Source organism: Corvus moneduloides, chromosome 9, assembly GCF_009650955.1.
Source record: "Corvus moneduloides isolate bCorMon1 chromosome 9, bCorMon1.pri, whole genome shotgun sequence".
Classification (NCBI taxonomy): domain Eukaryota; kingdom Metazoa; phylum Chordata; class Aves; order Passeriformes; family Corvidae; genus Corvus; species Corvus moneduloides.
The window spans coordinates 1857884-1883683 of record NC_045484.1 but is presented as its reverse complement, the minus strand read 5'-3'; the positions used below and the strand labels follow the sequence as shown (position 1 = coordinate 1883683).

Genomic DNA, 25800 nt, shown 5'->3' with positions numbered 1-25800 from the left:
ATTTAGTCAAACCCTAGAGGGCAAACTGAGCCGTTGGGTTATAGTTCTGACTGAGTTTCCTTGTTTGCCTGGGTTTAAAAATAGATTTTAATCAAAAATATGTTTGTTTTGAAGTAACATCTAGAATAATAAAAACTTTCCTGAAGTTCCAAATGCTCAAAAATACAATGCACCTGCCAGACCTTAATGATAGCTCTTAAACTTACAGATGGTTTAGTAAGAGAAACCAGCTGTTGAGAAATCAGCTGTTGGTGAGTTTCAGGATTTGACTGACTTCAACCAAGGATTTACAAATCTCTGCCTCTCAAACAGCTGCCAAAAGTTTCCAGAGACATCTTTATGATTTATTGATTAAAGTCACCAAATGTGAAGAAATGTGAATCTTGGGATGCCAAAATTTCTATTTTTCACATTTTTTCATGTGATTTTAATAGTGAAACTAGTATTTTGATGAACAGATGATTTTAAAGAAATTAAAATATTCAGTGAAGCAGAAGGAGCTGATGAGCCTGGGCTCTGTCACTCATTTAACCAACCTGTACAATGTGATGTTTGCAGTTTTCATAACTATAGTCTTAGTTCAGCAAACTCTGTTAGAGAAGTTCTTTATTTCCATGATCTTATGGGATTTTCATTGACTACAGATTTTTCAGCATTGAGAAGTTGAACTTGTCAATAGTTACAGTTTATTAAGTGTAATTTGTTGGGAACTGTTAAAAATAGTATTATAACAAGGATTCAAGCAGAGGCCTAGGAAAATTAAATCTGATTTTAAGTGTTTTACATAGAATTGCCATTTTCTGATGTGTGCCTGTCTTTTTTTTTTTTTTTTGCTTATTTCTTTGCCTATTTTTAAATGTGCTGTAGAGGTAAAGGGTAGGTGCATCAGTGTTCACAGGGTTATTCAGAGGTTGATTATTACCATTTTTGAAGGTTTTTTCCCTCCTTTGATTTCTAAAAAGAATTCCAGAACTCTCAATGCATTATGTTAATTTAAGGAAAATAGATTAAATACAAAGTTTTAAAAAAAAAAGTCTAGTTAGGATCTCTAGGAAGAATCCATGCTTCAAATTTGGATAACAATTTGTTATTGCTTATCGGATAGTAAATTGTTAGGATACAAAAATCCTAAGAAAATGCTCAGACTTTGGCAGAAAGTATGTTTGGTGTTTGTTTTGTGCTAGGAGCAACTGTCCAGGAGTGTGGATTGCAAACACCTCCCACCTGCTGGAAGCAGGCACCATCCAGGCGGGCTTGGAGCGTGCCCGGCTCTGGCACGGTGGAAGCTGAGCACCCCAGGGCAACACAGGGGGCTTCCCTGGCACGTGGGCTCCATGCTGTGTTGGCACCTCCTTTCAGAGGAGTCTGGGAGAGGCTGTCACAGCCCAGGGAGGAGGAGAGGACTGATGTGCAGGAGTATCCCAGGAAGGCAGGCTGGCAGCATAACTGGGAAATCTGAATTGTGTAGTGATGGCAGCTACCAACACGGCTGAGAACGAAGGAAGAGAGATCCATTTCTGTGAGCTGGGTACCAAAACTGAATCTTCTCCTAATACCCATTAGATTGGATATTACTAAAAATTTCTTCAGTGAAATGGTGATCAGGTATTGTAACAGGCTGCCCGGGGAAGTGGTGGGGTCACCATCCCTGGAAGAATTCAAAAGACGTGCAGACGTGGCACTTAGGAACATGGTTTAGCAGTGGACTTGGCAGTTCTGGGTAAGTGGTTGGGCTTGATGATCTTAGAGGACTTTTCCAACCGTAAGGATTCTGTGATCCTGTGAAACTTCTGCTGCTCTTCCACCACAGTTACCCACTGAACTTCCCTGGAAACACTTCATTTCCAGCACGAGTCTGGCGGTGGTGCTGGGCATGACCAGCTGTTCCCACCACACTCGGCACCTTCCAACAGCCAGCCCACTGGGGGTATGACACAGTGATCTGGCCTCAGGTGTGGCAAGAGCATTCATAACCCCAGGAAAACTCATCCAGGAGAAGTGGGATGTTGGTCATAGTGGATCTAATTCATTGGATACCAGCTGCCCCAGCGTTCTGTCAACATGTTGGCCTCGTCTGATGGAGCCTCAGCCAAGTTGTGTGGCTGCCAAATGATTGTGGACAGGATCAGATGTGATGATCATATCAGATGTGAACATTTCTGGTCAGCATCCTGAAGGCAGCTTTTCCTGTGTCCCCACAGTGATGACCCAGCAGCTTCTTTGGCAGTGAATGAAGGGAGGATGAAATAGAACTTGGGTGAACTCCGTGAGGAAAGAAGAGAACTGGATATGGACTTTGGAAAAGGGCCTGGAGTGACAGGACAAGGAGGGGAATGGCTTCCCAGGGACAGAGGACAGTCTTAGATGGGATATTAGGAAGAAATTCTTCTGTGTGAGGGTGGGGAGGCCCTGGCACAGGGTGCCCAGAGAAGCTGTGGCTGCCCCATCTGTGGAAATATCCAAGGCCAGGTTGGATGGAGCTTGGAGCAAGCTGGTCTAGTAGAAGGTGTCCCTGCCCATGGCAGGGGGCTGGAATGAGGTGGCCTTTAAGGTCCCTTCCAACCCAAGCCATTGGTGGGATTCTCTGGATTCGAGTGGATAACAACATAGTTAAGCATCAAACCTTGACCCTTTGAAGTGGGTATGTAATGTACCCACTGTGTGCAATGAGGCAAAAAATGACACTGGGTGTTTTTTTTACTTGTGAGAAAGCAGAGTGTGCCCAGATGGAAATGCTGGCACACATGGAAATGGTGGTGGTGGTACTTGAGCAATTAATTCAGCAGTTAACCAAAAGTGCCTGTGCTGCTCCTGAGGTATTTGCAGTTACACACATTACACAGTGTAGATCTCCACCATACAAGTACCTACATTGACAGGTTTTGTTTACTCTTTTCTGGGTTAAAACCCTTGAAATACACATTTTTGAGATTATGTCCTGAATGTGTTGGCAGGACCTTCAGTTTCTGTGAACCATTTAAAGGAACTGTCCCAAGGCTTGGGATTTGGTACCTTCTGAATCTCTTGGTGCAGGTCTTAGTAACCTGGAGGAGGAATACATTTGTCCCTGTGAATCACATTGCTCCGCCAGTGGCAGGAGTGGATTAATGCTGAACGTGTAACATCTTCTGACCTGTTAGACTTGATACCACTGAGAGGTCCAGGAGTGTGGGAGATGTAGAAATAAGCATGTAGAACATTTTCTGGCATGGTTCTTTGAGAAACTGTGTCACGGACTTCAGCACACTGACTTGCTGATGCCTTGTATAAATCATGTGCTTCTGCTCTTCATGTCTGTGCTCTACATGCATTAAATATATATACTTTGTCTTTCTAAGGAGAATCAGCAATGGTCTAATGCACAAGATTTCCAGGCAATAATATAATTTCTCCTAGGTTTTTGTTGTCTGCTTGGGTTTTGTTTCTCTCCTCACTGACATCTTGACAGGCTGAGCCAGAATCCCTTTCTTACCTGGCAGGTATAGAAGGATAAAATCCATTCCCATGTTGCAGTCCTCTGTGCTGCCCTGCCTAAGGATTCCTTGGATGGGCTTTAGCCTCTGTTTTATGAAGCAGAGTTAAGAGAGCTGATTTCAAGGAGGATGATTTTGAGCTAATGTGAATATTGGTGGTCTGGAATGCATCCAGTAAATGACAAATCAAGTAGAAGAGCATGACTGCATGTTCCCAGGGTTTACTGTAGTTCCCTGTGTTTAATTGCAGACCTCCAAAGAGGACCTTCTACAAGCTGATTTTGAAGGAGCTTTAAAATTCTTCAGGGTTCAGCTGCCCAAGAGGTACAGAGCTGAGGAGAACGCCCGGAGACTCATGGAACAAGCTTGCAATATTAAGGTAAGGATGGACTTTGTTGCTTCTCATTCACCTGGGAGTTTGTACAGGAAGAGTAAAATGCAATGTTAAGAATGGCAGTAGTGTGTGGCAAGTAAAGGAATTAAATAATTATTGCTTTTTATATGTGTTCGTATAATTACACGCACACCTTCTATCTTTAAAGAAAGTGCATCTGTGACCTTTTCTCTCTTTGTCTGCTTGGGTACAAGCTAATAATTAAAACAGAAGAACAGTGCATTATCAACAAACAACTACCAGAACTCACTAGTTCATTATTTGTTTTATAAACAGCAATTGCACTAAACCAATTAATCACTGTATGATAATCATGCAAACAAAGCTCAGATATTATTTATTTTGCTCAGAAGCGGTTTGTCTGCTGAGTGCTGCGTACAATACATTTGAATTGGGGTAGAAATTAGTTTTGTTTGTATGTCAAGCTTACCAAGACAGAATATGTTTTTATATTCTACCCTACCCAAGATTCTGCTCTCAGAAGTCAGGCTACTCTGAAGGTATTGACTACAAGTGTTGGACTTGAACCAAATTAGAGAAGCCTGACTGTGAGCTGTTGAGGATGAAAATCTGTTCAAAATGGCTGCAGAGGTTCATAAAGCTGTCATTTGGAAGGTCTGGGATTTTTTTTTGTTGGAATATGTATCACTATGGAGGGGCTTAATGTTTGAGCTTGGAGAAAAAGCGGTTTTGTCATTCCTTGGAATGCGAGCTCTGATGGGAAGTGCATGTTTGGTGTGGCCCAGTGATGCACGGAGAACATCCCACCAGGAAGAATGTTCCTCCAACACTCTGCCTCTTTTTATCTCTCTCACTATATTTATTAATTTCCCTTGTGCTACTTAATTTCATCGTTTATTAAGCAAGGGCTTTTTTCCCTTCTGGTTCAAACACTGATCTTATGAAAGAATAGGTCTTGGCATCCCAATGTTTATTCCAGCCAAGGAAAAGAAGATCTGTGCAAATGTTTTAGTAAAATTGGACATGAAAAAGAGACTATTTGCAGTTCAATGTTTAGTATTTGGTCCTCTGCTTGGTTGTTGAAAATGAGTAATTTAAGGACTTTGCAAGTACAGGAGAATTATCTGTATGGTATTTACTCAGTGTGTATTTTCTGATGTGAGGTTAAGTAGAAGTCTTCGTGGTACTTGTTGGAAGAGATGTTTGTCGATTTTCTCATGCCTTTCTCCTTTTCTTGTGCAATATATTGTATGCCACATGATGTTATTTGTCATTCGTTTTTCATTTGTTACTGGATGTGATGTTCTTTATTGGGGAGGTATTTCGAAATGCACCTGAGGCAGATGCTCAGTGCTTAGGGTCCAGCACCTGGGGCCAATTATAAGTGGAATATGACATTCTGAGCTGTTTGTTGACATGAAGGGGAAGGGTTTGACAATGAATTCACTGCATACACAGGATTTCACACACTCTGGATTCTGAGTGAGAGAAAAGTTCGGGTCAGAGTGTAGCAAACGTGGAGTCAGGTCACTCCCTTGTGTGTTAGAGAAGTATGTGAGGATAAGTAGGAATTACTGAGAAGGAGGGAGCATTCAGAGCAGAGACAAGACCTGGGGTTATCAGGGGTGGGAAGAAGTAGGTCGAAGTCACCTTCTGCTGTGCCAGTAACAGCCTGCTCTTGAACGATTAGGGAGTTGGGCTCTGCTAACTCCCTGAGTATACAACTCATCCTGTAAAAGACTTCAGGAGCTTCATGTGAGGAAACTCAAACTTACATTAAATGAGGCTGTGTCCACTCGCTTGCACCCCTGTCACAGTGCCACTCGTCCCCATGGTCACGTTGCTCCCTGACACCAGAACATGTCTTTGGCCATGGTCGCTGGTGTGGGATGAGGGTGGGGGCAGTGGCTGTGGAATCTCAGTGTGTCCTGGGATCCTCTTAATTGATGACAATAAACTGGCTTTTGCACATGTTTTTTGTTCTCTCTCGGAGGAACAGGATCATGTTGGCCGAGGAGGTTTTGGAATCTCCATCTGTGGAGATACTCGAAACACAGATTGCCCTGAGTGAGCTGCTGTAGGTCACCCTCCTTCAAAGGGGTGGTTTAGACAAGATGTTCTCCAGAGATCACTTCCAACCTAAACTAGTCCATGATTCCATAATTATTTGTTACAATCATTGTATTTATTTACCAACAGGTGCTAGTAATTGCAGGAGCTGACATGCTCAAACAGGAAATGGTAGTCTTGATCATCATCAGTGGTGGAGTCCCAGGGAATGCAGAGGTTGTATGAAGAGCAGTTGTCTGTCTTGTTGAATGCAGCAAAACTTGTTCTGTTAAGAAAAAGGCCAGAGCAGGCCCTTAAACATGCTTTTTTGTGCTGTACAGAGAGGCACTGTGTGTCTTTCCACTGCTTGTGGGCTGTATTAGTGCTTGTGGCCTAAAGAACAGATAGTTTTAGAGCAAGTATCACACAGTAAGTGAAAGGAAGATCTTCTTCAGATTTCTCAGCTGATGACAGAGGCATAAAAAACTTAAAAACAGAAGTGTGCTGTGGCCAGGCTTCATAGTGAGTTACATCTTTTCCAGTGTTTCTTTTAATTTTGTTCGCACATTACTGCAAAACAAAAGAGGAGTTCAACATGTAATAAACAATCCATCTCTCCTTGCTTGCTTTTTTCTTGAGCTTTAGCTGAGCTAGTTCTAGTCCTACAGAAGACAAATTTAAAACTACTGGGTGTTTTTTCTCCTTAATTTCACAACTTTTCAGTTGAGTTCAGTGTGTAACCCTTGGATTTTGAAGGTGTTGTATTGGACGTAGTTTTATCGTACTGCTTTTAAAACAAAGGGGTTCATGTCTATCTTTCTTTCAGGAGTAGATCTGCAAATACAAAGAAAAAAGCTGCTATTAAATGACATTTCTCTGTAGAATGTGCTAGGGAATGTCTTTTTCAGTTAAGAATTATTTTTGGTGGTTATTGATCAAGTCTGAATTTCGATCATTTACCAGTAAGGAAATCACTGGGAACATCAGTGGAATTAGAATTAACAGTAGTGTTTTCCTACAGAGCTTGCTGGGTCATATTCCACTGTTAAAGAACATTTTGAACTAATTCATACTATGAAATAGTACGGCCTGGGTATGTAATCATAGAAGGATTTTTATGCTTTGGGGAGGGGATTTTTTTACTTTGCTAATTTTTCTGTCTTCACAAGAGTTTTCAGAAGTTTTTCTGTGTCTCTGGAAGGCCAATTTGATAAATGAATGAATGAAGGAACCCTCTTCTAGGTTTCATGAAGGCTAATTCTAATGCTGCTATTTTATGAAAACATCTGGCAAATTCTTCATACTCACAACATCTGCCTCAGTTGCCTTTTACATCTTGTAATGCAGTTTCTCTTGCACTGATCCGTGTCTGTCCTAAAGCAGTTTTAACAACCTTGGATTTTAATAGAGGAGTCCTACCATCTTTGTTCTTACACCTGACTTCAGGCAGCTGAGGTATGGAACAGGGGAAAGTCTCACTGGGAGATCTACTCCATGTAAAAATTTCCTGGATCATCAGTTTTCAGGTGAATTCAGGGAGTTGTGCCCGTTCCTCCGTGACTATCCCGTGGCATTTGGAAATGGAGCAGAGCTGACGTTCAGAATGGGTTCCATTGCAGCTCTGGAAGTGCTGTGAGGTTGAGTGTACCAGATGGATAGTGGGGACATCCTAGGAATTCCCTGTGGGATGTCACCCCTTGTGCCCAGGGAAGGTGAGGTGAACACGTGGGATGAGATATACAGGAACCTGCAGGGAAGGTTGTTCCATCGTGGGGCAGCATCTGTAATGACACCTTCTTTCACCTGGCTCAGGCACTACAGTGACTCCTGGTCTCATGTTTCACCATCCTCAGCAGCAGGAAAGATCTCAAATACTGAACTTCTTCAAAGAGAAGCTTCTCCCTAACCACGTCAGTCTCCCCTCTGGACGGTATTGGGCCCCCAGCAGCATTATGAGATCGCTGCTCTCAGCACCTTCAATGAGAGGAGAGAACGGCCCTGAGTAAAAACGGTGCCTTTCCCCATGCAAAGCAAACACACGTTTTTGTCACCTCTCACTGCACTGACAAAGCTGTCGATCCCACCTGGGTGCACCCACAGCTGGAGCTGGCACCAGGGCCATGGATAATAGCAGAGTCAAGGAGAACTGGCTACAGTAGCAGGAGCTGTGCTAAGCTTGTTCTCATTTCAGAATTGTTCCTTTTTGACATTTAAAGCAGGTTTACTTTATAATGTTGCCATTTAAATGTTTTCAATTCAAAGTGGTGATTTGAAGTTCACACCTTACTGATGTGGATGACTGACTTGCTTCACACCTCTGTTGATCTTCTGTCTGGAAGTGATTTTTTAAAGGCATGGTTTCGCTCATATATTGATTTACGTGAGTTTCAATGGATAGGATTAAAAATAGCTGGTTTGCTCTCTCTCTTCTCTCTAGAGCATTCTCTTTGTGCTTATCTCTGTATGTGTGTATTTATCCAGATACTTGGGAATCTTGCTATCGTGGTAAGACAACACAAATGCAATGGAAAAGCAAAGGAGGTAAATGCAGAAAGGCCCTGAAACTGCTCAAGCGTTGGTTCTACCAGTGTTGTGTATATTTGATCTTCCAATATAAAGGACAGGTTAAAAATTGCTCATTTATCAACTTCTTAAGAAAAGGCCAAACCAAATGGACAAGGATTTGGTTTAGATCTGTAGAAAATCGTGCTCATGCCCTGTATGCAATTTCTTATTAAAAGCCAATGATCAATTCCCTTATTATGTCTGTGCTGTTATCTCTGAAGTGCAGATCCAATTGTCCTGCTGACGAGGGTCATGTTTTTTAATGCCTGTCCTGTTTGCAGCTCCAGCTTCCTTCTTTCTGCTTGGCTTTGTGGTGTGGGGCACCACAACGAGCTGGCACCTGGAAATCAGATTAAAGTGCCTGCAGTGGAGTTGGACAGTTAAATGTGATTGTAATTTTGGTAATGAGTGTTAACACCATAGAAAGGAATGTTGTTAATTTAAAACAGTTTCAACTTGAAATGCTTATTTATTTTAACTTATAAGACTTATTTAATATTCCAGTGAGCAGCCCAGTAGTGAGGCTATATTTTCATGGTGTTTAAGCATTAGTAAAACTGTTCCGTTATTTTAATTTGTTTGCTTGGTTTGGTTTTTTTTCATTTGCAGTGAGTTGGTGTTGTAAGGGACATCAGGTATGTCGTTAATTCTTTATCAATGGGAAAAGAAAAGGATTTTATTATTAATAGTTAAGTATAATCACATTTTAACAATCTAAAGTAGCTCTGCAACCTAATTGAGTACAAATATTTTGGTGTCTTTGTATCAGTCACTACTTGACATATGTAGTTGTGAGCAGTGGCATCAACCACAGCAGTGTTGCAGGTAAGGGTCTTCAAAGAACTGTAAAGGTTTGAGGTGCAAAAGTTGATAGAAACATTTATTGTCTCTGTCCCCTGCAGTTGTATCACTTGACCCAAATTATTGGTGGTTTCGTTCAGCAAGGGAAGGGGGGCACCTGCAAGCTGCGCCGTGGTTCAGCAGACCACCTGAATCCGCTGTGTTCACCTTGGTGCCATCAGGAGTCAGGGCTTTGCCGTATGACAGAGCTGTTTCTGTTCCGAATGGAAGCAGAGAAGCATCCTCAGGTGGCCTTTTGGCTTGAGCTTCTTGAATCTGGTGCTTTCCCCCTGGATGAATAACAGCTGCTTTCCATCCTTGATTCTGAAAATAGTACAGAGAGCAAGAGATGAAGGTGGCAGGGAGTCACACTGTTTGACAGCTCTGTCTTGTGGCACCTTTGCCAGTACGTGTCTAAAATAACTCAGCTCTAGAAGTAAGAGGAGGTGAACCTTTTTCCCCAGCTGAACTTGAATGCCAGGTGCAGGTTAGCTGGAGCATTGACTCCTGTCACCTGTGAGGTGACACATTAAAATTTCTTATAAAAAGTTTTCTACCTGCTGTGGTCTGTGTGTTGAGCAGTAGCAGTGTCTGGAGTTCCTATTGACAGCACAGTGCTCATCTTAGTTTTTTAGATGAGGTCTCAACTCTCTCTTTCTTTGGAGGAAACAAACCCGGTGACTGATTTTCCCAAAGAATGCCTTGAGTTTGGCTACGAAGAAAGCCTGTCATGATGATGCCTGGCAGGTTTGCAGTACCTGTTATTCTCCCACTAAGGTGGTGTCCTTTTTGAAGACACTCCCATGATGCAGAAGAGGCTGTAGAGGAAGAATAAATGTATCCCAGGATCAGCACTTACAACCATTATTAAAAGGAACAAACCCATGGGATTTTATATTTTGTGAAGAAAGAGATGTAGGTAAAAGTACAGATGCAGAAATGCCTGGAAACAAGCTCTGCACCCCATATTTATTCTGGTAAAGCGTTCCTTGATACTGACTTAAGCATCAGCAAAACTGTTGAGACTTAAGATGGCAAAATCTCCCTGGAGGTGGAAATTCCTTTGTGCTCCTCTTGGATATCTTTCAGGCAGTCCAATCTGAGGGAGCAGGTAGCAGCTTGGCAGTAATCAGCGTGGTAATTCTGAGGAAATGTGTTTTTTCATATGCAAAAGACACCGGGGCCAAGGCACGACCCTTGCCAGCCAAAGTTTTGGTGTTGTCTATGACCCTGAAAAACACTATATCTTTATTTTTTAGAACTCAACTCCTGTGACCTGAGAAACTCTGTATTCTTTCCTCTGAACAGCAGAGGAAGAAGCTCTGTTGTCTACTGGGAGTTCAGGGCACCCACAGAGAATTACCTTTTGCTTCTTAAGTCTGTAAATCTTAGAATACATGCATTGGGAAGCGATTGCATTTAGGCAAAGAAATTCAAGCTGCCTTTTGTCTTTTTTGATCAGCCTTTATGGTATGTGTCCTTCTCAGAAATACTGTGGTTATTTTATTCCTGCAGATGTTACAGAATTAAAAATAAAAAGTTTTTAGAAACAGTCAGGAGTGCAGTTTGGTGTGGTTGCCCAGAGAAGCTGTGGCTGCCCCATCCCTGGAAGAGCTCAAGGCCAGGCTGGGCAGGGCTTGGAGCAAGCTAGTCTAGTGGAAGGTGTCCCTGCCCATGGCAGAGGGGTGGAACAAGATGAGATTTAAGCTCCCTTCCAGCTCAAACCATTCTGTGATTCTGCTTTCTGATTCTCTGCTGCAGAAAGCTCCGATAATCCAGAGCTAATGGTTAATGCACGCAGTGACTTGGCGGAAAAAAGCAGTGATTCACTTTCAGTGCAGCACAGAGAACAGTTGGGATGGGACTTTGGTTTCATTTCATTTGTTTTTTGACAAATTAAATGAGGTGACAAATTCTGAAGCACTGTGCTATGCTGAGACCTAGAGCTAAACTTGTAAAAATAATTGGGAGGAGAAGGAAAAGAAAAGGCAAAGCCTAGCAGTTTTTTTCCCTTATTTCCCCCAGGGCTTTTGCAAATAAACAGAAGAGGCACTGGGGGCAGTGTCTTCAGGCATTTTTGCTGGTGTTTGATTTCTCAGGCACCTGCACTTGGATTTATTTCTCTGCTTTGAAAATGAGGGAACAAACAAAACCAAGTGCAGAAGACGGTGTCTGCATTTCATAAATGCAGAGCTCTGCAGGGACAGCAGCTTTTAGAGCTGAAGGTCTTATTAATAACTTGCCATTACAATCCCCAGGCATTGTTTTTGGCATTATTGACACTGTTGGAAATTAAATTCAGCAAGTAGTTACTTGGCTGTTCTCTAAGCAGTGTGCAGCTACTGGGGCAGGACTGTACCTGGGTGCTTTATAAGGGCAATATTCACATTTTTAGGATCTCCTGACTGCTTTGCTTCAGGATTCTCTGGTTTCCTGCAGTTAATTGGTTTTATTTTCAGCGTATTGTAGCCTTGTTTCTCTTGTGGAGATTGAGTAGAATGGCAAATATAGTGTTACATTGTTTATATTGTTACAGTTGGTTATGTTTGGGCAAAAGCAGATTACATCTGACCGGTAAACAGAGGAGAGGAGCTGTCAGAGGCTTTGGAGAATCCAGGTGAAATGCTACAGGGAAACATCACAGTATATTTATCTCCATTTGTGGAGATGTTCCATTCTGTTAAAGAACAGCAGTGTGCTAGTTTACTCTTCCACAGGTATTTAAACACTAGTGTGGTGTTTGGCTGTCTCATATTGCTGAAACCCTACATAATTCCTCTGTAAATCATTATTTTTCATGCAATGCAGTGAACACCTGGGCAGGGAGGTGCCAACCAATTACTACACCAAGCTGCAGAAGTTCAGTGCTGTTCCAGCTGTTTCAGGGCTGCAGCCCTCAGGTGCACTGAGGAGTTGTGGTAACCAGGGTGCAGAAGCATGACAGGTTCCTTCTCCTCTTTGCTCTCACTTCCCCACCTTCCTTGTATCCACTACAAAAACTCAAAGGATGGGAGGAAGTTGAAAGCATTACTATGGGTCTGTTCACTGGGAGGCCTTGACCATGTGCCTCATTGTTCTATCCAGTTGTTCAACCAGCAGATGAAGATCAGGCCTCATTGTGTTGCCTTATCTGTCTGATATTCTTTCAACTTCCTTTGCTTAATTAATTAATGCAATTTCCTGGACAATAATTTTTAACCAAAATTTGATACTGCAAGTTAGTCAAAAGCCATGAAAAAACAGAAAGTCTCATCTCCAAGTTATTCGTCAGCAGAATAATGGTATAAATTCAGAAATCTGGAGAGGAACTGTTTACAAGGGCATGGAGTGACAGGAAAAGAGGCAATGGCTTCAAACTGAGAGTAGATTTAGATTGGATATTGGAAAGGAATTCTTCCCTGTGACGGTGGTGAGGCCCTGGCACAGGGTGCCCAGAGAAGCTGTGGATGCCCCCTCCCTGGAAGTGTTCAAGGCCAGGCTGGACAGGGCTTGGAGTGGCCTGGGATGGTGGAAGGTGTCCCTGCCCGTGGCACAGGATTGAAACAAGGTGGGCTTTAAGGTCCCTTCCAACCCAAACCATTTTGTGATTCTGTGTTAATAAATAATCTCTTAAAAGTAGAAGTATAGGCATGAATTCAGTGTGCACTCATGGCTTGGGGCCAGAGTGCCAGCTTAAATCACTCAGTTACTGTGACAACAGAGCTGCAAAATCATCAGCTTCAGCAGTCCCCCAGTCCTGCAGCTGCACGTGGCACCAGCCTGGAGAGTCCTCCTCACTGCTTCCCCACGTAAGAAAGACAGGTGTGTGTTTGCTGACACACATGCACACACACGCTGGGGCTGGCGTCACTTGAAGAGGGAGGCTCAGAGCTTAATGCCTCGACCTCTGGGAAAAAGCAGTTAATCTATAGCTGAAGTTCTTCAGTGTCACATGGTTGTCTGAACAACTCCTTTTTAATCTCAGCAATCCTTTGGTTAACCCGTAGCTTAGAGCACAAGATCAATGACCTTATCGTGCATCCTTGCAAGGAACAATTTCATGGCAGTGTGAGTAAGCCACCGGATGGTGCCACCTGGGACGTTCCCTCTTTGTGCAGCAGGGAATATTGATTCTGTTTTGGCTCATCAGGAGCAGTGGGAAGGACTGGAAAAGGGATCAGGTCTTTGGTTCCTCACTGCCTAACAAGGGTGCCATATTCCACTTGCTCCTGCACATCCCAAGGCACCTGTTGCCAGCAGCTGGATTGAATAATGTTTTTGCTGTCTGGGAAACTGCTCCCCTACCTCAGGCTCATTTCTTTTCCCACTGTCAATGACACACAAAAACTTTATTGTCAGGCTGTTTCTTTTGATGATTTTGCAATCTACCAGACCTGTCAGAAATGGGGAAAAAATTCCATCACCTTGTCACCACTGCATTACTTTCAAATGTTAAACAGTCCTGAAGACAGTAAGTGCGATATCTTTCCTCATGAGGCTGCAGTGAAAGGGAGTTCTCTCGCTGAAAGGAGCTGTATTTTGGTGCCAGAGAATACAGATCCCAGCACACAGTTTTCTTCATTCTTGCTGCTTGTCCAGACTGTCATACTCGTGTAAGCTTGCATGGACACAAATCTGTTGCTTTAAGTAGCAGCAGGAAGCTCTGAGGCAAATTTTGCCCCTGTTTTTCCTGTAATGCAAAGTGAAATGTAGGTTTGTGTTGTAATGAACTTCCTTCAAGAGAACTTGCTTAGTTTTTCCATTTTCTAAGCATGTGAAGCAGGGCATGTTCCTTCTGCAGGAGGAAGGACATGGTAGGAAAGGAGCATCTTCCTCGGCACAGTTTGTGTTTCCCAGAATTCTGACAAGGGGTTCTGAAAAGGCAATGACTCTCTAACCCAGGGAAATCTGTTTTAGCCATAGGGGGTTTTTTTGTCCCAGTATGCACCAGAGCCATCTTCTCCAGCCAACATGACAAATCCAAGTGCTTCAAGGCTTGATAAAAACACTTCTGGTCAGGGCCAGTGGTGTAAAGGGGAAGAAAGCACTGCCTGGGCTTGGTGACCCTGGAAAACGTCCAGCCCTGCTCTCTGATAGCAGAGGAATTCCCAGCCTGAAGTGTAAGTGCTCATCCCAGGTTCAGCACTAATTGCTGAGGGGAATTGGGAGCACGGCTGGTTGTGGGCCACGCCAGAGCCCATCTCGTGTTCCGCTGCTCTCATCCATCTCTCTCCATCAGGCAGCATCTCCTCCGGTGGCCGAGTCTCTAATGGAAAGGAGCTGCACATTCATAGAGCCAGCACTGGGCTGGGAGCTCACACAGGAGCTTGTTGGCAACCCAGGCTCCCCAGGGAACAGCCAAGAGTCCCTCTCTACTTGCCTTTAATCTTCCTTTATTGTGGCATCCACAAAATGTCAGCAGTGATCCTGTCTGGCAGAAGGACTTTGCCCACACAGTGTTTGCAGGGTCCCCATTTAAACTGCAGAACTACTTACCCATGTGACTTGTGGATTTTCAACCTTTGATCCATCATGCAGGAATATGACTATACAAGATTATATACTGACACAGGAATTTGGGGAAAAACTGCTGGAAAGGTGGAAAAGCCAGAAATGTTCAAGTCCCTGATGTAAGGGGTTTCACACATCCATACTCACTGATGAGGGCTCCAGTAAAACAAGCACCTGTTGTAAGGTTACATGGGTCTGGGTTTTGTATTTGTTTCCTTTTTGTTGCTGTTACGATACAAAGTGAATTGTAAGGATTAGGAAGAGAATAAATACATCTATGCTCTGGGAGGCTTCTCAGAAAGATCGGTAATCATGGCTCTTAATTTTTTAATGTGCCTTACCTTGCACTAATGGACTTACACCAGCACTTTATGCTGAAGGCAAATTTGTTGCTGTTAGAAAAGGAGGCTTGTCTGCTCCAGGAGTGTAAGAACATACAGCACCTGTAATGGAGGAAAGTAGTAAGCTTTTATTCTTGTGACCTTGTCCAAATAGGATGTAATTACAATATAATTCAATTCTGACAGTCTGGAAACCATGGCAGTTGACATAAAGTGACATTTCAGGAGAAATAGGCATGTGTTTTAGTCCATCTTCTCTTTCAGACTCCTAAGCATTATTGATGCTATTTGCTCTTCCTGCTTCCCTTGCTCCACTCTTAATACACACTCAGAGCACAAGATTCTGGAAAATGTGATCATAATTAACCTTGTAAACAAAATCCGGTGTGGTGGAGAGTGATGTGAGCTGGTTGCTGTATGCCTGGGATATTTGTGTTGATACAGCAGTATTTTTTAATCTCCTTGGAGAGATTAAATCCTGGCATGCACACCTGCAAGGACTCATTCAGGAAAGCAGAGAATAAAATTCCGTTTGAATTTTGATGTGGTCTTTGGTTCTTGTGACCTAAACCAAGACTCTCCTCCTTGATGGATTTTGCTCAGGCTCAGGGAGCATTAACAGTTCCACCAGATGCTTGACTCTGCAAACACCCCAGAGACAGATGTGTCACAGCAGGATTTTGTCATCCCTCATTCAGAGGAGGAAAAGCTGGAGCTGTGAGTGCAGGCACAAACAACTCCAGCCTGCAAAAAGGAAAAGTGCCAAGGTATTTTCCACCTATGTGCTTCTCTAGCACCGGAATCACATTATACCCAATTAACTCTTGTAGCATATAGGTTGTTTTGTGTGCACTAGGAATATCTCAGTTATCTCTGTGTGTGTCTCTCCTCTGAGACTGCTCGTTACACCTTTGATGAGTCACTTAATAGGCTCATTAAGGAAATGGAGGGTATCTCATCTAAGTGTTCACTCACTGAGCCACAGTCGCCTTCCTTTCAACCCCAGACAAAGAGAGAAACAAAGCATTGCCAAATGCATCTCTGTGTGCAGCTCCCAAGGACATAGAAATCTTTTCTAAAGTTGCAAGGATTGAAAGCAGCCATCCTGCTCTATCATGTGTAATTTCCTGCCTTTGGAACTGGGGATGGCTTCTAAACCTTCCACCTCAGTTACAGGAAGGATTAAGTGCTGTGATAGGGCACCAGGGAGAATAAAATTCAGGTGAGAAGTTTCCCTGCTCCATAGTAAATTCGGTTCACTCGTAGCCCTCAGATGGTTTTCACTGTTGCTGAAGTGCCACACAAATACAAGTTATCTGTAAATAAGGAGTAAAATGAGCTATCACTGCTCTGTGTGTGTATAAAGCAGGGGGCAAGGCCACTATGTTTTCCTTCTGCTCTTCCTGTTGGATTCCTGGACAAGCCACTTAGCCCCTCTGCTGACCTGACCACCATCCTGCACCACCTTTAAATGGATCATGTGCCACACAGGTCCCTGGTTGTGCCTTGCTGCCAGGATCCAGCTGCCTTTAGCAGTGAAAAAGAATTTACTGGTACACTCGAGGCCCAGATTAGGTGACCCAGAAAAATCTTTCATTCAGAACTCTCATTTAAGTCCTCCACGAAATGTCCACATGTTGTTCTTGCTGCTCTCATAGCTCAGTTCTCTCTAGTAGCTGCTGTCTACATAATGATCCTCTGTGTCCACATCAGGTTGTTCTGGAAGGTTGGAGAAGCAGTCGGGTTAAGAGGAATTACCTGGCCAGAATGTGGATTTGTATTGCTGAGATTCAGTTACCTAAAGATTCACAGGGTGCACATTCCTTTTGTGAATGCAGAGATGGCATGGAGATAAAACCTGAGCCTGCACTGTTGGGGGAATGTGTTAGGTAACTGCCACGGAAAACGTGTTCTATGGTCAGCTCCCCTACCATAGCCAGGGGAGTCCGACAGAATTGGGTTTGAGCTATTTAAGATCGTTAATAAGTAATTAACCCAGGAGGTGACTGTAACAGACATCATTTTAATCAAGATTGAATTAGTGGTTTCCCAGGCATGCTCTGGAATTTATCAGTTTGCTGGCAGGACGAAGCCTCTCAGTCACATGAATTAACAATCCCTGCACTGAGGAGCCCCTCCAAAAGGATGCCCACAGGATCAGATTCACCAGTTACTTCTTTCCTCATTGCTGCCAGGAAAAGGCCACCTCCCCACATTTCCATTCAATTTGTCTTTTGCTGAAAAGATGCTGATTTCATGCTCTTTTACCCTGCAGCAGCTAGCCTGTTGCTAAGCGACCTGCAAGATACTGAAGAGGCCAGGGTCTGGGTGCTTTTCCTCAGCCTGCTCCTATTCTTATTTATTTATTTATTTATGCATCTTATTTACATAGCTAAACAGATTTCTTCCCTACCACAGGAGCAGAGAGCCACAAGCCTCCAGGTTGCACCAGGGAGCCTTGACCTGCATAGCTGCTTGTCTTCCCTCCAGCACCATCCTCTGCCCTCGTTCTCCCTGGTGCTCCTGTTCATCAACTGAGCAAACTTGTCAGGATATTTGTTGAGCTGGAGTGGCATCCAGGAGTGTAATGGAAGTACATTTTAAAGGCATAGCTGGCCATGGACTGTGTTTGGTCACAACAGTCCTTGATGGAAATAAAAAGGGTCAGAACAAAGAAGGCTTTAAGCCATTTTTCTGCGTACTTTATTTCTGGCTGCTTTAATTTCAGCAGTGTCTGCATTCCAGACTTCTTGTAGCCTGACCAGCTCTGCCAAGAGTGAGAAGATGGTTATCCTTCCCTGCTCAGCAGTGCTGGGAAGAGCCCTGCTGTACAGGCAGTTCTGCAGGACCAACTGCATTTTTGTAGGGTGGCGTTGGGATCCCAGCCAGGGCACAGCTTTGCAGGTTGCTGATGGAGTGTGTGGTGCACAGATAAACGGGCAGAGCGTTCGTAGTGGCTGCACGTGGATAGCGGAATAGAGCAGAGGTGTAATAAGGATGTTACTGTGCCATTTGTTCCAGGTGTGCTCCCAAAACCACAGAAGCTGGAAGTGCTCGGTGTGCTCTGTTACATCCTGCATTGCCCAGAGAACCTCCTTGCCAAGCAAACAATCAATAGCACTGATATGAGTCACTTCTCACAAGCAGGAAAGCATTAAGCAGGAATACTGTACCGCAGCCTGGCTGTGTTTGTCCTGTTTGTTTGTCTTTGGTGAAAGAACCACCACACTCCTCAGTAAAAACTTCAGAGACAATTCAGAGCCTCTCAGAAGCTCCAGTATTTTGCACTTCCTGCACAATACTCTAGCTTGAGAAAGAGGGGAGTGAATCCTATAGAGATTTATTTGGAACAAACAGGGACCAAACTGTTCTTTCCCCCTATTTCCTTTTTGTATCAGGAAGCAGAGCTAGCATTCATGAGCTGAGTCTCTGGACTATACTTCTTCCATGGATGTTGCCTTTTGGGCCTCTCCTTACAGCCTTTGGCTGCACTAACTGACAGCTTCTTTGTCTAACTGCTGTAGTTTTCATTGTGGAATTCTTTTTGCTAAGAAAATCATTTTTCTGCTCTGATGATCCAGCCATTACCTGACTCTCTCTGGAGAAGAACAGAGAGAGAAGGACATGAACACTTGGGTTTGAACATACAGTCCTGCAGAACAGGGGTTGTGAAAAAGGCCAGATGTAAATTTTTTTACATCAAAGTGAGATGAAGAAGGTGATGTTTTAAGTGCAGATTGAATTTTCCTCTTATTTACTTTAAGCATTCAATTACCTATTTGGAAAGCTCAATTATATCTGAGTGGCTTGGCATGCTCATGGTCTATTCTCGTTTTTCAAAATAGACTCTTGGTCTTGTGATTTAACACACGTCTGTCACTGGGGTGCCCACTTCTTTACACCTGGAGGGGTGCTGATTGTAAAACCTTTGCTGCCCAGCAGCTCCGTGTACTTTTTTAATACGGTTGAGATTTCACAAGCCCAGCTGTGCTGTTTGTGTCAGCTGTAGGTTTTGGTGCCATAGTTCACCCAGAGCTCAGGTGTTCTGGCAGGTGGGGAAGTTACCTCATGTATACTCTCAGCTGAGGTGTGAACAAAGCACAGGAGACTTGGTACCAGCCTGAATGCCCAGGAATAACTTCTACTGCCCTGTACCTCTTTTTCAGGTACATTTGAAAAGATGAGTTGACAGATCTGTATTTCCTTAGTTGAAGATAGGAAGAAAAGGATCTTTCCTATGGTGAGATGTCAGACATTTAGGGAACAGGAGATGATTTAACATCTTGAATTACACCCAGAAGCAGACAAGTGGCTGGGATGGGTGAGGATCTCTGCATTTCTCATTCTGTCTCTTCCCACCTGACATAGTCAGCTGTCACTCTAGAACTTTCAGAGCTCTGGCAAAATGTGAGGTGGTCTGCAGTGTCGAAAAAGGGCAAAGTGAACCTGAGCTGGCATGGGCACTGCAGGAGACATGGCTGCCCCATGCCTGTGCTGATCACTGATCTGTGTGGCCAACTCTTGTTCTCCCTTTGGTGGCAGTGAGCCCAGCCAGCTCTCTAGACCCTGAAGTCCTGTAACTCTGAAAGATTCAAGAAGAGCACAAGAATGCAAACAACACTGATAAACAGAGCACCAGTTGTGCATTCTTAATGGAAAAATTGAGAAAAAAAAAAAAGTGAGAATAAAATCATAGTATTGCCCAACAAAATATCCTGGATGTTTTGCAATGCACTGCTGATAAGGGATGGCCAAAGGCAGTGAGAGACCGAGTTAGGGCGCTCCATCTCCAGCTCATAGGGGGCTTTTTCACTAGCTGTTGTCACATTTAATTAGGAGAGATAAGAAAAATGATTCAGACCTGTTTCTGGTCTTTCTCAATTTCATAGTTCTAACTAGTATCAAGGAAATTACCCTTTTGGTTTTATTTTTTCCTGTGAGATCCCTTTGCCCTCATGTCAGTGCCAGGCGGTGTCAGGGATGTGCTGTATCACAAGTGTCACCAGTGTGACTCATTTGTTTCACTCTCCTTAAAGCTGGGGGTGTCCAGGTAATGTCCTGACACATCAGTTGCCAGTCCCCAGGCAGTTCCAGTCGCAGGAATGTTGCTAAGCCCATGTGTATTTCTCTTGGGTTAAAGTTCTGCAGTGAGAAATATCTATAGAAGAAAGATACTGTGTGGTATTCCAAGAAACAACCATATATTCTTCATATATTTTTCATCTATGATTCTCTGTCTGAGAAAGGTGATCAAATCCTTCACTGTTTTCAAAGAGTAATCATTTTTAAAAGATGTCCCTGCTCATTGCAACAGGGTTGGACAAGATGACCTTTAAATGTCCTTTCCAAACCATTCTGTGATTCTGTGCTAAAGAGTAATTGGAAACAGAGTTATTCTGTCACAAATGAGAGCAGGCCATCTATAATAACCTTTCAAACCATTATGTAGGAACCTGGACTTAGATTACATATGATATTCACTGTAGACAGCAACATAGCTTTTCTCCTTCTTCTTAGTTCTTAATATCTTGTGAGTTGGTTTATTTTGCTTCATTGGCTTTCCAAACAGTGAAAGTAATGATGGTGATCATATAAAATATGTACTTTGGAAATACATTAAGGAATTCTATGGCAATAGAAACCTCTTTTTAAAAACTTCTTGTGCAAATAGTTCTAAATTTTATTGCATCCTTTTTTTTTTTTTCTTTGTTTGATGGAGTTTTCTTCCTTCAGATCACGCAAAAACTAGCTCTCACTCATTACAGGCACTTCCCTTGCGTTTCTTGCAGAAGGAATTTTGCACAAACACTTCCCCTACATGAAAGACATATTAAAAAAGGAAGTACAGATTAGAACTTCTGGCTCAATTTTGTTTCTAAATATAGGCCTTTAGCTGGACATTGAGAGGAGTCAACAGGAGCACTGGGAGTGAGGGAGCTTCCAAGGGAGCTCAGCCCTTGCACTGGACCTCAGCTTGAACAGCACTTTGTGCCCAGCCTGAGCACGTGGATACAAGGAGAAAATGTTCTCTTGCCCTGTGGACATCTGTGCTGAGCTGGGCCAATTCCTTATGTTGGTATTTTTTTAGCGAGTGTCTCATTTCTTTCAGCTGTGGAGGTATCATAGTAGTAAGTCTTACAAGACCTATAGTCAAGATTTTAAATAAAAGACAAGCTTGGAATAAGATGAATGGGGAGGATAGAAGAATATATGGAAATAGCTCTGGTCTCTGGTTTCTGAAGAAATACCCGATTATCATGTAGAGCAGCATTTGCCTTCTCTGCCCCTCCATACATACCATTTGAGCTCTTAAAATAAGCTTATTAACAGTCAAATCAAGACAGGGTAATCTTTAAATCACATGTAAATACAGAAGCTTTTCTCTTTGTGGTATATTGAAGCATTAAATGTAGATGCAGATTTTCCCAGTGGGAAACCAGATCAGCACAGTTAAGTACTGGAGTAGTTTGTCTCCCAAATCATCTTCTGAGAACAGAACTTCCCTTTCACTGCACTGGATGATGATGAACAGGGATTTAGGGGCAGAGGATTATGTGGAGTTTCGATGAGTGGATGCTACTGGTAGTCTTATACAGCTGATCAGCTTGCACGGTCCTGATCTTCTTTTCTCCTCTGGAGCTGACCGGTGCAAATTCCCAGGGAATTTGTCCAGGGGAGTACAGAGACTTAGCTGCTTTCTGCCTTTCCTAGCAAAAGGGTCTCAGGTCAAATGCCTCCTCTGTATCAGCTGGCTGTTTGTTAGCTTTGCTATCAACAGCTACAGCAAGTGCTGTTCGCTGGACTTTTTTGGGCTGCATTCCATCCTCCAAGTTAATGCCTTGATTTTTAACTCCAGCATTGAGGGGCACGCCGCTCTCCTGGACAGTGTCAGGAGTTTGTACTTTTAATGCAAAATGCATGAACTGATCTCATTTCAGAGTCATCGGGCATGCCTCAGTCTAGACTGTGTCTCACAGTCACACTGACTGCTAAACCTCGGGGAAGGTGCCCGGACTGGTCTGTCCGGTTTAGCCCAGTTTGGCTGACACCATGTGCCATGTCCTGCTCACCCACATCACTTCAGTCTTAATTACTCGTTATCTCATCTTCAGGCAATCATATGGCAGATTTATTTTTTGGTTTGGGAATACACCATTACTGTTGTGCTGTTTCCATATGGAAATGTCTCACCTTTCCCATGAAGCTCCTGTCAGGGTTCCAGCACAGCCAAGGGTGTTGTGGTGAGTTTGTGCACGGCCAGCTCCTGTGGGTTTGATGAGCGGAGGATGTGCCGTGGTCCTGCCTTTTTCTTCCTTTTACTTAACTACAAGAATTTCTCACGGCATCTGGCTCTCCAGCCTTTCATTCTTTCCCCTTTTTTTTCTTGTTCCAAGCTGAAGGCCAGGTGCAAAGTGATAATCAGTAAAGATACTAAAATCTGACATGAAACAGGGCATTTCAGGTCATCTAGGAAAACGTGTCACTGCGCTCTCCCTGTGCAGCTTGGCTGGTTCAGCACTGGAGCAAACTTGACAGACATCAATAATAGCACTCCTTACAGTTTTTCATTTTCCATTAATTTTACCTGCGTTAGTCTTCCTTAGGGACGCAGATAAGGACCATTAACCCCTCTTTGGGGAGGGAATGAAAGATATGGAGAGATATATCTACCTGGAGAAAGAAAGTCAAGTGTGGGTTTAGAATGAAAAGGCTGGAATCCTGGGCCCTGTGTGAGTCTCTTCATGTGACAGATGTTGCTATTTAATGTGGTGATTAATGTTAATTAGTATCTATTGTTTGCTGATCATGTGCTGCAAGTGAAAAGACAGCAGGCTGTTTGGGTGAAATCCCTGAATCAACCTGTTCTGAGACCAGGCCAGAAATCCATGTAAATCCTTGGAAGTGCAAAGCATCCCTTTACAACTCTTACGCTAGTTTTCTTGGATAATATGCTTGACCCATTTTTTTTCTTTTCAATACCAAGTGAAGTGATAAATGCAACAAGTTTAAAGTACATTTCACATGTAGTGTTGAGTTTATTATGGAATTTAGCTCTAAATGACATTTGTGTGGTCTAAGTGCCACAGAAGCATTATTCAGTTCTTGGATTAGTAGCCCCAGGGAATATCTATCAGAGACACTTGTAGTGGCAAACAGCTTGTTAATGTTTGTCCATTCAGCAGCCGGGGGAGCTGTTGAGGGACCTGTTGGTAGTGATTTGTCTCAGAGGGCACAGGTTCAGGAGACACTGGCCATGGCTGTGGGGCAGGTGTGGGAAGGTCCCTGGTACCTGGCCCTGCTCTGCACTGTCACCACTTCCCTGAGTTGAGGAGTTGAGTTGTTTGTGATGTCTGCTGTCATGGAAGTGGAAGGAGATAAAAAAGGGACCCCAAAGAGAAGGGGTGACACAGGAGACAGGTGGCAGAAGCCTGTTGTTTTTCAGGAAATATGCTCCAAGGCAGATCAGGAATTTCTGCCCGCTCCTTCTGCATGGTTTCTGTAGTGTTCTCTCTGGTCCAAACTAGCCTGGCCCACTTCAGAGGGCATTAGGCTGGAAGAGTGTTTGCCTGTTGGGGAGCTCACTGGTACCACCCCCTTGCTTTTCCAAACGGGAAAAAAAAATACCCTATTTTGCCAAAACAAAAGGATGGGGAAAGAGGAAATATGCTCAGCTCAATTGGTTATATTAGGTGTATACAAAGTATGCCCCAAATACCCTGTAAAACCTGTTTTTTCAACAGGTTGGAATTGTTAAAAACTCACACTTAAGACTGAATATTCCTTTACTTGATATCAATACCGGCTCAGGGATGTCTGGTTCTTTCCTTGTTCCTCTGTCACCTATCACATCACAGCTCTTTGTGGGGCCAAGCAATAAAATGCACCAATAGGTCAGAGTCCTCTGCTGCCTTTGCCACTGGGAAGACATGAACAAGCAAAAAGTCAACACAACCCTAGCCCAGATTCTCAGCAGGCAAGAAGGAAGTTCGTGAAGCAAAATATTTCTGGCAGACAGTTCACATCTGAAGGAAGCCTAGCTGGAGAGAGGAAATAACTTCTGTTGCCCTTAGAAAGTGATAGTGGCAGGATAGGGAAGATGTACGGAAACATAAAAGTAAAAAGGTGAATTTAACAAATTAAAAATCAAAATAGGTTCATGACTTCATTAAAAAAGCTTCAAAATAATCTGGAATGGACTGAGCTGAATAATGAGCATGTACCTGTAGGCTGGTGTCCCAGCTATGCTGCCATTTAATCTTGTTCATGTTTGTGTGGTTTTAGAAATCAAAACGGGCAGATTTATTTTGGGCATGCCTTATTTAGCTGTAGTTCTAAGTTATGTAAAACCTGAAATGAAGAGCAAACTTGACCCAAGCCCTTAAAATTTCAAGTGCTAGTAACCACCTCAGTGAGGAACAGAGCAAAGACACAGAATTAGCTGAGAATATACTTAAAGATATCCAGGGAGTGAGCTTCAGTAGGCTGGGGAGCGATCGGCTGGGCTGCTCTTCCTGCTTTGGAGCTTTAGGGTGAGGCTGAGAGAGAGTTTTACTTTTTTTCTTTAAAAATCATCTATAGGAACACTGTGGAAGAAAATCCTTATGCAGCAGTTGTTGCATGGAAGCATGAGTAGCTTTCTGTGTGGCATGCAGTGGATTTGGGGAGGCTGGGAGAGGGGAATTTGGGTATTTGGCACCATAAAATGAAGATTCTCAAGTCCTCAGCTCTTCCCTATGGTGGGCTACACAGTTCCATTGAGGGGAAGTGCATTACTGGTGTGTCAGGAACGCCTCAGCAATTCCAGCCACACTGACCTCTGCCACCACTGGGAGAGCACATTCCCTGGATCCAGTGGGATGGATTTGCTGGCTTTAATCTGCAAAAATGAGTTTACAATTGTGCCTGCTTTCAAACCAGGAGCAAGCTAATGGGGAGGATTTACCCCTGTAACTGTATGTGCTAAAGCACATCAAGCCCAGATTTTTCCACACATTTGGAGGATTATTTTAGGAGGAACACAGGTGCATACACCCACTTCTTTTGGGAAAAAAAAATAGGCCATGCTAATTTGACATTTTAAATAATAAAAATAAGTCTTGGAGAAGCAATCACTGATCAGTCAGAGCCTGGCAACTGCATTTCTGGAATGGTGCAGGTCATTCCTGCGAGCCACGATGACTTCGCATTCCAGTCTCACGTGGATCCAGAAACAAATCTAAAACTGGAACAGAGTTCCAGTTTCTGCCGCTCTCCAATGGTTGGCAAGCCCTTTGTGGGTGAGGAGAGAACAGAACTGTGTGTGTGATCCACAGCGTTTGACTTGATACCAGGTGGTTTTTGCTTGCTGGTTGTGTCTGAAAAAGCCCTTGCTGTGGGTACAGAATTACAAGAAGAGCTGATACTATCGTTATTCATTCCCGCTGGGGGAAAAGGACATGTAAACTTACCTTGAAGACTGCCAAATGCCATTCCAAGTGCTCTGAAATGAGTTTTATGTTTCCTTCTCTGAAGACGACTGTGATCTTCCCGGATTCATTAATGCATGAGAGGCAAATCACAGAAAAGGCCTTTGTGTTCGTGGAGCTGGTGGCAGGAAGGGAGCGCTTACCAAGGAGCTGCACATACCTCACTTCCCTGTCTGTCAGAAGATCCTATCCCTGTCAGATAGCAGCAAGACATTCCTGGG

At 43.4% G+C, this 25800-nt stretch overlaps 1 protein-coding gene and 1 long non-coding RNA gene across 9 annotated transcripts in view; one reads left to right on the top strand and one right to left on the bottom strand.

Moving 5' to 3' along the window:
• Positions 1-25800, top strand: part of RABGAP1L (RAB GTPase activating protein 1 like) — a 248590-nt gene that overhangs the window by 180620 nt on the left and 42170 nt on the right. For all 8 annotated transcript variants that reach the window (XM_032118240.1, XM_032118239.1, XM_032118234.1 and 5 more), the window contains one exon: positions 3724-3852. In XM_032118240.1, the coding sequence (XP_031974131.1) occupies positions 3724-3852 (129 nt within the window). The remainder of the gene's footprint in view (positions 1-3723; positions 3853-25800) is intronic.
• LOC116448157 lies at positions 4444-25763 on the bottom strand. Its single transcript, XR_004241833.1, has 4 exons — positions 25562-25763; positions 15114-15215; positions 7186-9606; positions 4444-6711 (listed from the first exon to the last, which is right to left on the bottom strand). It is a non-coding gene; the product is annotated as an uncharacterized LOC116448157 (long non-coding RNA).